The sequence below is a fragment of the Odocoileus virginianus genome, chromosome 11, assembly GCF_023699985.2.
Source record: "Odocoileus virginianus isolate 20LAN1187 ecotype Illinois chromosome 11, Ovbor_1.2, whole genome shotgun sequence".
In the NCBI taxonomy this organism is placed as follows: Eukaryota; Metazoa; Chordata; class Mammalia; order Artiodactyla; family Cervidae; genus Odocoileus; species Odocoileus virginianus.
Window position 1 is genome coordinate 1,505,347 of NC_069684.1, and position 13,987 is coordinate 1,519,333.

Below are 13,987 nucleotides of genomic sequence, written 5' to 3' on the forward strand. Positions count from 1 at the left end.
AATGCCCAGATACACCGGCAGTGGCGGGCACGGAGCACAGACGTGGTCTCTGGGGAAACAAACTCCCCACCATCCCAGTCTATCGAAAACATCTGATTTTTATGGCCGGAAGTCAACATTTCGTTTTGTAAGCACTATACTAGGCATAATACTTGGTTCAATATGATAAATATACACAATATATGTACATATTAAAACATTACATTGTACTGCTTAAATATAAGCATTTTCTATCAGTAAAACTGGGGGAAATGAGATATATAAAATATGTTTTCAACAGCTAAAGGAGACTGCATTAAGAGCAAGTCTTTTAAAATAATGAACATTACATTGAACATTGCAATAAACGTGACATTTTTCATTTCACATTATGTATTCTCGAAAACTTGGGTTATTAAAAGTCATATTTTTCTAAATCAGTGTTGTGAAAATGAATCCTGGTATAAAACACTTTTAAAATTTAAAAATTATTTTGCAAAGTGAAACACTCTGTTTTTAAAAAATCTGTTATATTTTTAAGTCAGTTGTCACTAAATGAGACATCCCTATGCAAGAAGAGTACCTGCTGAGATCTGAATGTTTCAGTTCAGTTCCGCCGCTCAGTCGTGTCCGACTCTTTGCAACCCCATGGACCGCAGCACGCCAGGCCTCCCTGTCCATCACCAATTCCTGGAGCCCACCCAAACCCATGTCCATTGAGTCAGTGATGCCATCCAGCCATCTCACCCTCTGTTGTCCCCTCCTGCTCCTGCCCTCAATCTTTCCCAGCATCAGCGTCTTTTCCAATGAGTCAACTCTTCACATCAGGTGGCCAAAGTATTGGAGTTTCAGCTTCAACATCAGTTCTTCCAATGAACCCCCATGACTGATCTCCTTTAGGATGGACTGGTTGGATCTCCTTGCAGTCCAAGGGACTCTCAAGAGTCTTCTCCAACAGACTCTCAAGAGTCTTCTCCAACACCACAGTTCAAAAGCATCAATTCTTCTGAGATCAGCTTTCTTTATAGTCCAACTCTCACATCCACACATGACCACTGGAAAAATAATAGCCTTGACTAGACAGACCTTTGCTGGCAAGGTAATGTCTCTGCTTTTTAATATGCTATCTAGGTTGGTCATAACTTTCCTTCCAAGGAGTAAGCGTCTTTTAATTTCATGGCTGAATGTTTGTGTCCCCCTAAAGCTCAAATGTGGGAACTAGAAAGCATCAGGTGATGGTGTAAGGAGGGGGGCCCCTAGGCGGGGATAGGTCAGGAGGCGGGGCCCCAGGGAGGGGATAGGTCAGGAGGCGGGGCCCCAGGGAGGGGATAGGTCAGGAGGCGGGGCCCCAGGGAGGGGATAGGTCAGGAGGCGGGGCCCCAGGGAGGCTCCCTCCCTTCCTCCACAGGAGGTCACAGCAGGAAACTGGCAGCCTACAACCCAGAAGAGGCCTTCACCAATACCCGACCATGATGACTCCCTGACCTTGGCCTCCCAGACTCCGGAACAGGGGGCAGGGGATAAATTTTGATTGCTTATAAACCACAGAGTCTGTGGGATTCTATTACAGCACCCCAAAGAGACTTGGTCCCCTTCCAGCCAACGTCCCCTGCTCTCAGGTTTCCCACCTGCTCCTCTCACCATATTCCTCTTGGCTGCCGCACACCCTTCTCTCAGCAGGACACCCTGCTTCATGCTGACATTCTCTGCCAGGCTCCCCAGAATTGACACAGAGCAAAATCCACAAGGATGAGAACAAGGGTGGCAGCACAGCATGTGCAGAAAAAACACGCACCAGGTCAGGAGTCGGGGAGAGCCGGGGTGGCCGCTGCACCTCCAGGAGCTAGTCTCCAAAGTCTACACCAGCTCACGCAGCTCAATACCAAAGGAACAAACAACCCAGGCAAAAGTGGGCAGACGGCCTACACAGACATTTCTCCAAGGAAGACACACAGATGGCCAAGAGGCAATGGAAACATGCTTAACTGCACTAATTATTAGAGAAATGCAAATCAAAACTACAATGAGGTATTACCCCACATGGGTCAGAATGGCCATTATCAAAAAATACACAAACAATAAAGGCTGGAGAGAAGGGAACCCTCACACACTGCTGCTGGGAATGTAAACCGGGGCAGCCACTATGGACTGCAGTATGGAGGCTCCTTCAAAAACTAAACACAGAACTACCATATGACCCAGCAGTTTCACTCCTGGGCATATAAATACCTGGAGAAAAACTTGGTTCGAAAGGATACATGCACCCCAACATTCACAGCAGCACTACACACAACAGTCAAGACAGAGAAGCAACCTAAATGTCCACTGACAGACAAATGGATAAAGAAGATGTGGGACAGACAGACAACAGAACATTCTCCATTAAACAGAATGACATGCCATTTGCCCCAATATGTATGGACCTGGGGATCATCATACTAAATGAAGTCAGACAGAGGAAGACAAGCATCATCTGGTATCGCTTACATCAGATCCAGATGGACTGACTGACGAAACAAACAGATTAGAGAATGAACTTACAGTTACCAAGGGGGGAGGGTGCAGGGAGGGACAGACAGAAAGAGTCACCTCGATCCCACCTCAGGGGATCCCACCTCAGCAACGCCCCTCCAGCACGGCCACAGCCTCCATGCTCGCTGCCCCAGCAGAGTGACCGTCTGCTCTGCAAGCCCAATGCTGCCCTGCCTGGTGCAGAGCCAGTGCCTCCGGGATGAAGGACACGCGGGGTCATCGTGCCCATCCCCACCCAGTGCTCCAGCCTCAGTGCTCGTCGTCTCCGGACACGTGCCTGGGGCTGAAGCTGCGCTCCGACGGCACGCTCCCACACACCAGCGGCAGCTCTGTGCCCGCCTGGAAGCCCCTTCACAGCCGTCAAGACTTGGCCCAAGAGTAGGAGCGAGTCTGGAACCCCTACGCTCCTGAAACACACGTATTATAAGTTGCTTGTTTTTCTAACCCCCAGGAGAATGTGAGTCTCTGGGGGACAGAGGCTCCTCCCAGTCACAGTAGGTAATACAGAGTATGCAGCAGAAGCGCTGTCAATAAACTGAATAAATTAATAAACGCCCTGACTTCAGGTTTATTATAAACATAAAGGCTTTGTGAGATCATTTGGTAAAACGAACACACATTCATCAAGTTATTTCTAGGAGAAAGTAATCTAGAGTTCTAAATAAACAACTACAAATAAATGCTAAGTCAAATGTAAAAAAATGGTTATATCAAAAGATAATGTGACTTTGAGCCTTGAAATACTAATGGAATCTAAACCAGGTCAATGATTCATGGAACAGAAATACCCAGCACTATGCATGAAGAAAATCCTGTTCAACAAATGCCAGGAGAATTAAGAATAATTTTTCATAGGTAAGCTCTGCTTATAGTTTGCAAGACATTATTCTACACGGGTGACTAGAAATAAGTCCTTCCTCAACCACCACTGTAATAAATCTTACATTTATATAATCCTCTTTCTCTAAAGGGCAATTTTTAAACTTCTTACATGGGGACAAGGTTTTCAAGCTTCTACATGGGTAAGTGAATGAGACCCAGCGACGGTGGTGCCATGGGCTTCCCAAGGACAGCAGTGGAGAGGGCCAGTGTGCTGGGCGCGGGGCAGCAGTGAGGAAGAGGGACCAGTGGGCGTTTGTGCTGTTTTGTTTGTTTGATGCAGGCAGGATAAAAATAAGTCCATGCAGCACTACTGCCACAACAAAGCCCCAGGAAAACGGCATGAAAACTTATCCCATGATCCTGTAACACACAAAAGAGTTAGAAATCCCCACTCAGGCTCACAGCCCCTTCACAGTCTAGGAAGCCGGCCAATTCTCCAGGCCCATCTCACATGGGTGCCCCTGTGCAGGCGGTGATGTCGCTGGTGACGCACAGCATGCCTGCACAGCTCAGACTGGGTCAGGAGCTTCTTCAGCCTGCCGCCTTCCACCGATCCTTTCCCACCCACGGAAGCCCTGTGAGTCATGCATCCCCAGCGCCCTTCCTCACCGGCCGGCAGCAATCACCACACCTGACTGTATGATCCCAACGCCACGGCGTACACGCCCACAGGGAGCACCTATTTCATGCTAACGAGCATTTTCCCAGTCTTCTCTCTCTCTGGATTCTAAGGTCCACATCATCCAAGTGCAGGCATTCGTGGTCAGGAGAATGTGGACGACAAAACACGATAAAGTAAAACTCCTTTACTTGCAGTAATATCCTTCCTGAGGGTAAACAGATGTTTCCATCATCCCTCTGTTTTAAACACAGCTTCACTGGTTTTACACTACATCAAGGCAGGGTAATGGAAAGTGTGAGTGTGTGTGTGAGTGTGTGTGTGTGTGTGTGTGTGAGTCGCTCAGTTGTATCTGCCTGTGAATCCCATGGACTGTAACCCACCAGGCTCCTCTGTCCATGGGATTCTCCAGACAAGAATACTGGAGTGGGTTGCCATTCCCTCCTCCAGGGGATCTTTCTGACCCAGGGAACGAACCCTGGTCTACGCTGTAGTGGATTCTTTTATCATCTGAGCCACCAGGGAAGCCCTCATGGATAGAACCAGAGATGCAGTATAACTTTTTAGTTTATATTGTGTGACTACCCAAAACATCCATTATGACAATGCTGACAGTTTACCGAGAGAACATTTCATGCCTTCCTTATCAAATGATCTATCAGCACACTTTAGTTCCCATTAAGCAAACAGAGTACTAAATCTCTTTCTGGTACTCATTAAAAGAAAGCACTTCAAAATAAAATTTTTCTTTATATGACTGCTTCAAAACAAGATCTGATTAAGTAATAAAGGTTATTTTGTAAATCAAACATGAAAATCAATCTCATTATTTCATATCACACATACTACATACATATACATTTACTTTAATAGAGCTTTATGAATATCAACTCTTTTTCATATATATATAAACATGACTGGAAAGCTGATTTACAACCAACAGTTTGATTCATAACCAGTCTACAGTTTACACAGCATGAATCCAAATATTTAAGTGCTCAAATTTGCTTTAGATTACAGCATTATAAATTAGAAAGTCAGTTTTAGCTTATTCAGATTCTAATTCCAGTCATGCTACTAAATAACAATGCTTCTACCCTAGCCAAACTGGTTAACCTCTAAATTCTAAGTATTACATATTTGAAATGACTCTGGAGTAGATCAAATTTCTCAGATCACATTCTTGATCACAGAAGTCACTCTGAACACTTGTTTAAAAATACACGTCCCAGGGACTTCCCAGGTGGTCCAGAGGTTAAGACTCCATGCTTCCACTGCAAGGGACATGAGTTCGATCCCTGGCTGGGGATCCTGCATGCCTCGAGGTGACGCGACCCTCTTCTAAGGCCCCAGGCTAGGAGCTCTACCTGGAGCGCCGGGGAGTCTGCGTTCAAAGTCCCCTGGACTGTGTTCCCCAGGCTGCTCCGGACTGGCAAGTTTTCTACTGCACACAGGTCAGCTCTGATCTCTGAGGCTCTTTCCAGCTATGAAATTCATAGAATTTAAGATTTTATGACACGGATCAAATCCACCAGCCCAACCCGATGAGAGCAAACGCAGGACACATGCAACTTCATTTTGCTGCAGAGGAAAGTTCAAAAGCTACAAGCCCCATCTGGCTCCACTGGCTTCAAGTCCCTCAACCTCCGAGTCCTCCTACGCACTAGCACCTGTGCGGACAGGCAATCCGACAGACGGCCTGCTTCAGGTTAGGGCATGCTGTGGTTCCAGGGCACACAAGTCGCCATAGGTTTAACGCCGACTGGAGCACTGACGGTAGGTCTCGGAGCCTGCGCTTCCGCCGGGCGACAGTGCACACGTTCCATCTGGGCTCCACTCCTGGACGTGTAACAGGCACGCTGTGTCACAGGTTCAGCCCCTCCGCCCACCTTACAGGTTACAAGTGTGTGCTGAAGAACAGCCAGTATACATCCAAGCTATTCAAATACACGATTCCTGAAAATACTTTTCCATTGAGATAAATATAAAGGAACATATTTTAAAGGGTATACTCTCAAAATCTGTCTTTAAATGCACTCTAATGGAAAGGATATATTCTCCAACAGGTGTTCTCACTTTTTCTTTAAAAAAAAAAAAGAGGCATTTCTTTCAAACCCCACCCACCCCCAAACATAATATCTGTTTAGTCGAACCTGCCTCATACTTGTAATGACATTTCTGCTACCACTACATATTTTTTCCCTGGCTGAGAGGTGGCATATAGAAATAAAAGACTCCAAAGCAAGATAATTTAGAAGTGGGAGGTGCAGTGGGGGTCATTGTATCTAGTGCAATTAAACATACTATTTTTCACTACACTTCTCAAAATGCAGGACAAGGAAGGATACTGATTCTTATTACTCTAAAACCAAAAAGAATGATTTCTTAAGAACAAAGTTTTTACTAGAACTCTTGAGAAATTTTCTCACACAGATCTTAGAAAAATAGTAATAGTATAACGTCATCAATCAAAACTTCATAGCAACTGGAAAACCTTAAATCCAGTTGTAAGAAAAACTGAAAGTATACAGTTAAAACACAGATCAGTAGGTGTGACACAGCAAGGGGGAAAATGACGTAGTCCAGCATGAGTGTCTGAGGCCCACAGACAGAAGCCAGACCCAGAGAGGCAGCGGCCATACCCTTTACATCACGTTCCTTAAACCTCAGCTCCTGGAAAGTGAAACTGAAGTGAAAGTTGCTCAGTCGTGTTCAACTCTTTTTGACCCCATGGACTATACAGTCCATGGAACTCTCCAGGCCAGAACACTGGACTGTGTAGCCTTTCCCTTCTCCAGGGATCGATCCCAGGTCTCCGACATTGCAGGTGGATTCTTTTCCAGCTGAGCCACAAGAGAATCCCAAGAATACTGGAGTGGGTAGCCTATCCCTTCTCCAGCGGACTTTCCTGACCCAGGAATCAAATTGGCGTCTCCTGCAACGCAGGCGGATTCTTTCCCAACTGAGCTATCAGGGAAGCCCTCAATTCCTGGAGTCAGATTTAATAGCAAGATCAATACAGAGTGAAAGTAACCTAATGGGAATGCAAAGAGTAGTCTACCAAACCTGTATCTTCACACACACAAGCTGCACTAGGAAAAATAATGAAGATAGTGTGGTAAGTCTGTTTCATTCTTATTAGAGAGGATGTAAAGTAGATAACCTTCTCTGAGGATGAGCAGGCCGTGTGACGTGTACCACTGGTACCTGAAAGAATTGGTAGTGGGCAAACACAGATGCAGACTCAGCATCATGGACATGCTCTGTAACCATCCCCTTGGCCTGAGCTGTGGAAGCAAAAGCAGTCAGAGCAGGAGTGTCCACCGAGTGCAGCCACTCTAGAGAGCGGATGGTGAGCTATCGCGGGGTCCCCTAAGCAGAGTTCTGCTCAGTCCTGGGACCTGCAAGCTGCTCACAGGCACCACGCAGGTGTGCAAACCTCAGAGGGAACTGTGAGGTGAACCTGCAGCTGTCAGCAGGAGGTCAAGATCTCCTACCTGACAAGAAACATTCTTTGTTTTCCTCAATGATTCTGCAGTTTAATAAATCTATTACTAAATTAACTAAAATTTTCTCGAGACGTTATTCTACATTTCTTGAAGGTAATAATAGGTTGTTTTAAAGAGAAAACAGGCAGAAAGCAAAGGTAGGTCAATCACCTCTTCTAGTGCTATATTTGGTAAACTAATTTTCACTCATCCTTCTGCAATCTCATAACTTCATAGTCTCCTACAGATACCTCTCTCCTCTCCTCCAAGGAAGACAACCAGTCTCATACGAGAGCCTGATCTAACCCAATGTGCCAATGAGTCACTATTCTAATGCCATTCTCGACACTCAGGATTCTGTAAACTCGAGTTCAAGCAGTACCACAGACTGACGCAGGACACAGCAAACCCCAGCACTTGCGTGTCCCTGGAGCTGCGGGGAGGAAGGGCCTGCCTGCTCGGCCCAGGCCAGCACACAGCCCTGCACTGCGTGTTCTCCACAAGAATGCATTCACGGTTATTAAATAAAGTCAAATACCGAGCACACAGAAATCTACCAAGAGGTCATTCAAGCATGTAGATGAACACTCATAACTCCCACCTCTTTCCTAAGGAGAAGACAAGGATGCCCTTTACATCTCTTACAGTCTCTGGGATGGAAAAAAGTAAGCTTTTAAACTGGGGGGAAAAGAAAAATCACTTTAGTTGGAAATTATGTGATTGTTTCTCCCGGGTATTAGAACGGCACCAAATGTTACAAAATAGTTCATTAACCTCTTCCTTAATCGGATCACTTTGCTACACACCTGAACTACAACACTGTAAATCAATCATACTTCAATTCTTTAAAAAAAAAATTCCATTTGAAAATGAGGTTTATGAGGAAAAGATGATTTTTAAACTCCAGGCAGAGATGGCAGTGCAAGTGTAAACCTAGGTCCCTCAGCTGTGTGACATGATTTGCGCTCAGAAGCACACACGGCATTGAAACATATATACTACCAAGTGTGAAACAGATCACCAGTCCAGGTTGGATGTATGAGACAAGTGCTCAGGGCTGGAGCACTGGGATGACCCAGAGGGATGGGATGGGGAGGGAGGTGGGAGGGGGGTTCAGGATGGGGAACACAGGTAAATCCATGGCTGATTCATGTCAATGTATGGCAAAAACCACTACAATATTGTAAAGTAATTAGCCTCCAACTAATAAAAAAATGAAAGGAAAAAAAAAGCACGCACGTCAAACACCATCATTGTGGGCACAGAAGACTCACCATCTGGATGGGCTTCTTGTGGAGGTCTCGCTCTGTCACCAGCTTTTCCTGGTCGGTGACATAGAGGCCCTTCTGAGCTAAGGCCTGGATGACGGCGTCGTGACCCAACAGGGGCTTCGCGGCGTCGCTCCTGAGGATGAGGCTGCCGGCGCGGCAGTACAGCTCGGCGGAGAGCAGCAGGCCGACCACAGGCGGCTTGATGTGCTCCTGGTCATACTGGTCCGTGTAGAATGGCTCTCGGAGCTCCTCTGGCACATTCTCTACAAAGATTAAGGGGGAGATGTTCTTACAAGATTTGCATAAAAGAAACACAGTTTATTTAACAGTATCATTTATGTCCTAAAAGATTTCCTTTAGAAACAACAATAACCCTTTAACTGAAAAGATGGTTTATTTGACCAGGGCAGACAATCTGGAATGAGAAAGAGAGAGAACTTTCCTTCATGGAAGATGCTGTCCGAGTACATGACGAAAAGCCACTGCCAAGCATCATGGAGACACGTCTGCTGAGCCCAGTGACTCGGGGGAAAGCACTCCCACATGCACACTGGGACACGCAGGATGAGTGCAGAGTCTGAAAACCCCGTCTCAGTGAATCCCCTCCCATTCAAGCGGCTAACCAGGAAAGGCGGTGTAACAGCCGTTTCGGGGACCCAGGCCTCGACACCTGAGAGTGTAACATCGTCTGCCCACCGCCCACTGTCCCCTTGCCTCTCCCGCCCTGCTTGGCCTGCTGAGGGGCAGTTAGAGCTGAGGCTCAGGAAGAACCACCCTCAAACATCCCGAACACCAGAAAACCCGGTCACTACACCAACCCACTGACCACCTCCGTCCGACCCCACCGAAACCCTCCCGGAAGCCTGACTGATCTGTTCTGGGGAGGGAGACAGGTAGCTGAGCAATGGGACCAGTCTCTGAGCATCTCTCTGGAGGCCAGGCCATGCCCCAGGAAGAAGGCCCGGCGAGAATGAGCATCGGACCCCTGAGGAAAGGCAGGCATCTGAGCAGGAGGCCCATGTGGAGCCCCAGTCACAGAACCCAGGCAGCTGCCAGCCAGGCCTCATCTGCCTTCTCCAGAGAGCCAGGGCTCACAGCCACCCACTGCCAATTTCAGGAGCTTCCTGAAGAGACAGCTTTAGTGTAAGCTCAGTAATGTCACAGCACGAACAGAAGTCCAAAGAGCATATTCACAAATATTTATATACTCTGTAGCAATTTTACCTTAAAGCTTTTGAAGTCCAATCATTTAGAAAAATATTTTCATCAAATAATAGTATTATAATTACTGCACGTTCATTTTCTATACCAGTATGGGTTCTGGGGAATTCAAGCATTTAGAAATAATCCCAATACCCAAGGACTTAATAATCTACAAATAGTCTAGACAAGTCAAGTTTGTCAATTTGGAAACTGGAGTCAACAGTAAGCAACAAACGACCCAGCACAAAATGTAAGAAACCAAGTGTGTGCTTCAAGTTCAAAGCAGTAAGCACCATGGTAGGCTGACCCAACTGCATCCAGAAAAACAGGAGGGGAAGAGCAAGCAGAAATTGCATCAGAGGGGGTAGAGAGGGTCTCTAAACAGGAGGGGACAGAGAGAAGAGGAAGAGAGTAGACCCAACAGCTCGGGCGGACAGAGGGTTTCGGCAGGAGGACAGAAAGGGCATGGACCTGACAGAAGCAGAAGATATTAAGAAGAGGTGGCAAGAATACACAGAGGAACTGTACAAAAAAGATCTCCATGACCCAGATAATCATGATGGTGTGATCACTCACCTAGAGCCAGACATCCTGGAATGTAACGTCAAGTGGGCCTTAGGAAGCATCATTACGAACAAAGCTAGTGGAGGTGATGGAATTCCAGTTGAGCTATTTCAAATCCTGAAAGATGATTCCGTGAAAGTGCAGCACTCAACATGCCAGCGAATTTGGAAAACTCAGCAGTGGCCACAGGACTGGAAAAGGTCAGTTTTCATTCCAATCCCAAAGAAAGGCAATGCCAAAGAATGCTCAAACTACCGCACAATTGCACTCATCTCACACGTTAGTAATGCTCCAAATTCTCCAAGCCAGGCTTCAACAATATGTGAACCGAGAACTTCCAGATGTTCAAGCTGGTTTTAGAAAAGGCAGAGGAACCAGAGATCAAATTGCCAACATCCGTTGGATCATCGAAAAAGCCAGAGAGTTCCAGAAAAACATCTTTTTCTGCTTTAATGACTATGCCAAAGCCTCTGACTGTGTGGATCATAACAAACTGAGGAAAATTCTTAAAGAGATGGGAAATACCAGATCACCTGACCTGCCTCTTGAGAAATCTGTATGCAAGTCAGGAAGCAACAGTTAGAACTGCACATAGAACAACAAACTGGTTCCAAATAGGAAAAGGAGTACGTCAAGGCTGTATATTGTCACCCTGCTTATTTAACTCATATGCAGAGTACATCATGAGAAATGCTGGGCTGGATGAAGCACAAGCTTCAATCAAGATTGCCGGGAGAAATATCAATAACCTCAGATATGCAGATGACACCACCCTTATGGCAGAAAGTGAAGAAGAACTAAAGAGCCTCTTGATGAAAGTGAAAGAGGAGAATGAAATAGTTGGCTTAAAACTCAACATTCAGTAAACTAAGATTGCGGCATCTGGTCCCATCACTTCACGGCAAATAAACAGTAGAAACAGTGTCAGACTTTACTTTTTTGGGCTCCAAAATCACTACAGATGGTGACTGCAGCCATGAAATTCCATGAAATTAAAAGATGCTTGCTCCTTGGAAGGAAAGTTATGACCAACCTAGACAGCACGTTAAAAAGCAGAGACATTACTTTGCCAACAAAGGTCCGTCTAGTCAAAGCTATAGTTTTTCCAGTAGTCATGTATGGATGTGAGAATTGGACTATAGAGAAAGCTGAGTGCCAAAGAATTGATGCTTTTGAACTGTGGTGTTGGAGAAGACTCTTGAGACTTGGACTTCTTGAGACTTCTTGGACTTGCAGTCCCTTGGACTGCAAGGAGATCCAACCAGTCCGTCCTAAAGGAAATCAGTCTTGAATATTCATTGGAAGGACTGATGCTGAAGCTGAAACTCAAATACTTTGGCCTCCTGATGCAAAGAACTGACTCATTGGAAAAGACCATGATGCTGGGAAAAATCGAAGGCGGGAGGAGAAAGGGATGACAAGATGAGATGGTTGGATGGCATCACTGACTCAATGGACATGAGTTTGAGTAAACTCTGGGAGCTGGTGATTGACAGGGCGGCCTGGCGTGCTGCAGTCTATGGGGTCACAGAGAGTCAGACACGACTGAGCGACTGAACTGAACAAGGAACTGCCGACAGTTGTACAGGAGGAAAGTGACCCATTATGACTGATGTCTGGGGACAGTTAATCTAGTATTCAATACTGATGGTGATAAAAATCAGAGACAGAAGGCTGCAGAGACTAGGAAATGACGTGGGAAGGAGGCAGGGCAGCGACACCAACAGGAAGGGAAGGACAGGGACAAACCCCGAGGGCCCAGGCACAAAGCAGAGAGAAGGGGTCAGACGGCACCCAGAGATGATCAGGGAAAGAGGCGCATCACTGGACAGACGAAGGGAAGCCAGAGGAAGCATCCACGCCAAAAGCAGGACCATGACCTCAGCTCCAGACATGCTGAGTTTGGAACAACAGCAAAAATACCCTGGGGATACTGGACTGTGGAAAGAGGTCAAGAGTAGATGGACCAATTTGGGATTTTGGAGACATCTAAAAATATCATCCTCATTTAATAATCGAAAACTCTTTCCTTTCCTTCAGAGCCGCATTAACCAGCTGTGAGCCAGCCTTAAACCTGACAGACTCCGCAGGGTGATGGTAAGCTTCGTCATAAACTACGGAATGCAGGGTCAGTGTTCATTTAAATTCTTGTATCCCAGGAACTAAACGGAAGCTACTAGTAGAACAAATTTAAAAGGGAAATCATTTGATTTTAAGATTATTATAAAATGTATACATGATAGATTTTTTCCTCTCAACAGTGAAAAGTGATTAATACAGGTAACTTAGTACCTAAACACCAGTTGTGCAAACTGACTGCTCACCATCTGTTTACAAACTTCTCCACCACACCTGTACATCCATTTACATTTACATACTACATTTACATCCTTCCCCACCCATGAGCTTTATTACAACTCGGTGAAACTGTCAAATCAGACAATATACAGAAAAATATTAGGACTGCGTTAATACTTAAAAAGGGTTGTTATGGCTGTCATAAATATGCATTCTGTCTTTAAATACGACCAATCCACTTGTCCCTATTTTAGATATAAGGAACTCAAGAAAGGTATTGTGCTAAAGGTACACAGCTAATAAATACAGAATCTTAACCCTAAACCATGTAGCTAAACAGATTCAAAAATAACAATGGTCTGCCAGGATCACCAAACTGGAAGGTGGAAGAAGACAGCTTAGGGGCTATTTTCATTGTGCTATGATGTACCCACAAGTCTAAATTATGAAAGCATAAGTTTCAAAAAGATTTCAATGCAAGGAGAAGGGAAAGGAGCCATAGCGAGTCTCAGAATGTTTTAAGAATATGACAAAAACAGATCATTCCATCCCTAAAGAATGCAAAACTGCATACTGAGTATTGTAAAGTAGGTCACTTTTAAGAATAAGACTTCAAGAACTGCATATGCTGAAAAGACAACTTCAAAAATGTCTATCATTTTGCAAACAGTACAAAACTGTCATTCTTTAAAAAAACAGTTTGGAGTTGTATCACATTTTAAAACAAATGAACTGAAACCGCATATTAGAAAAATAAATAGGCAAAATCAAAGATAAGAAGTTTCACCCTCCCCCTCATCTCCAGAGTACAAGATAAGAAATTAATACTTCAGAAAACTGAAACTCCACTCCCAGAATTGCAAAGGGGCAAAGACAAGTTTTTCTTGTGTACCAGGACTTAAGCAAGAACCTACCATACTCATGTTATTATAAATAAATCCTGGCTAGAGCAAAGCTTTGAAATTCACAATCAGCTGAAAGGCTTGGGCACAGGCAGAGAGCACAGAACAGTCCTGTTCAAGGCCCTTTTCTAAGAAGCTAAGTTAGTACTAGTAAAAGTTGCATCCATACACCAGCAAAAAACTCAAATTTCCTTAAACAATGACTGGTTGGGGGGTATGAGGGGAATGCATTTCAGAAATGTCACTACT

General features: G+C 45.2%; 1 protein-coding gene across 4 annotated transcripts in view; it reads right to left on the reverse strand.

The window, feature by feature from the left end:
- The window catches only part of CAMSAP2 (calmodulin regulated spectrin associated protein family member 2), a 91,494-nt gene that overhangs the window by 62,915 nt on the left and 14,592 nt on the right, over positions 1 to 13,987 (reverse strand). For all 4 annotated transcript variants that reach the window (XM_020906982.2, XM_020906980.2, XM_020906981.2 and 1 more), the window contains exon 2: positions 8,775 to 9,034. In XM_020906982.2, the coding sequence (XP_020762641.2) occupies positions 8,775 to 9,034 (260 nt within the window). The remainder of the gene's footprint in view (positions 1 to 8,774; positions 9,035 to 13,987) is intronic.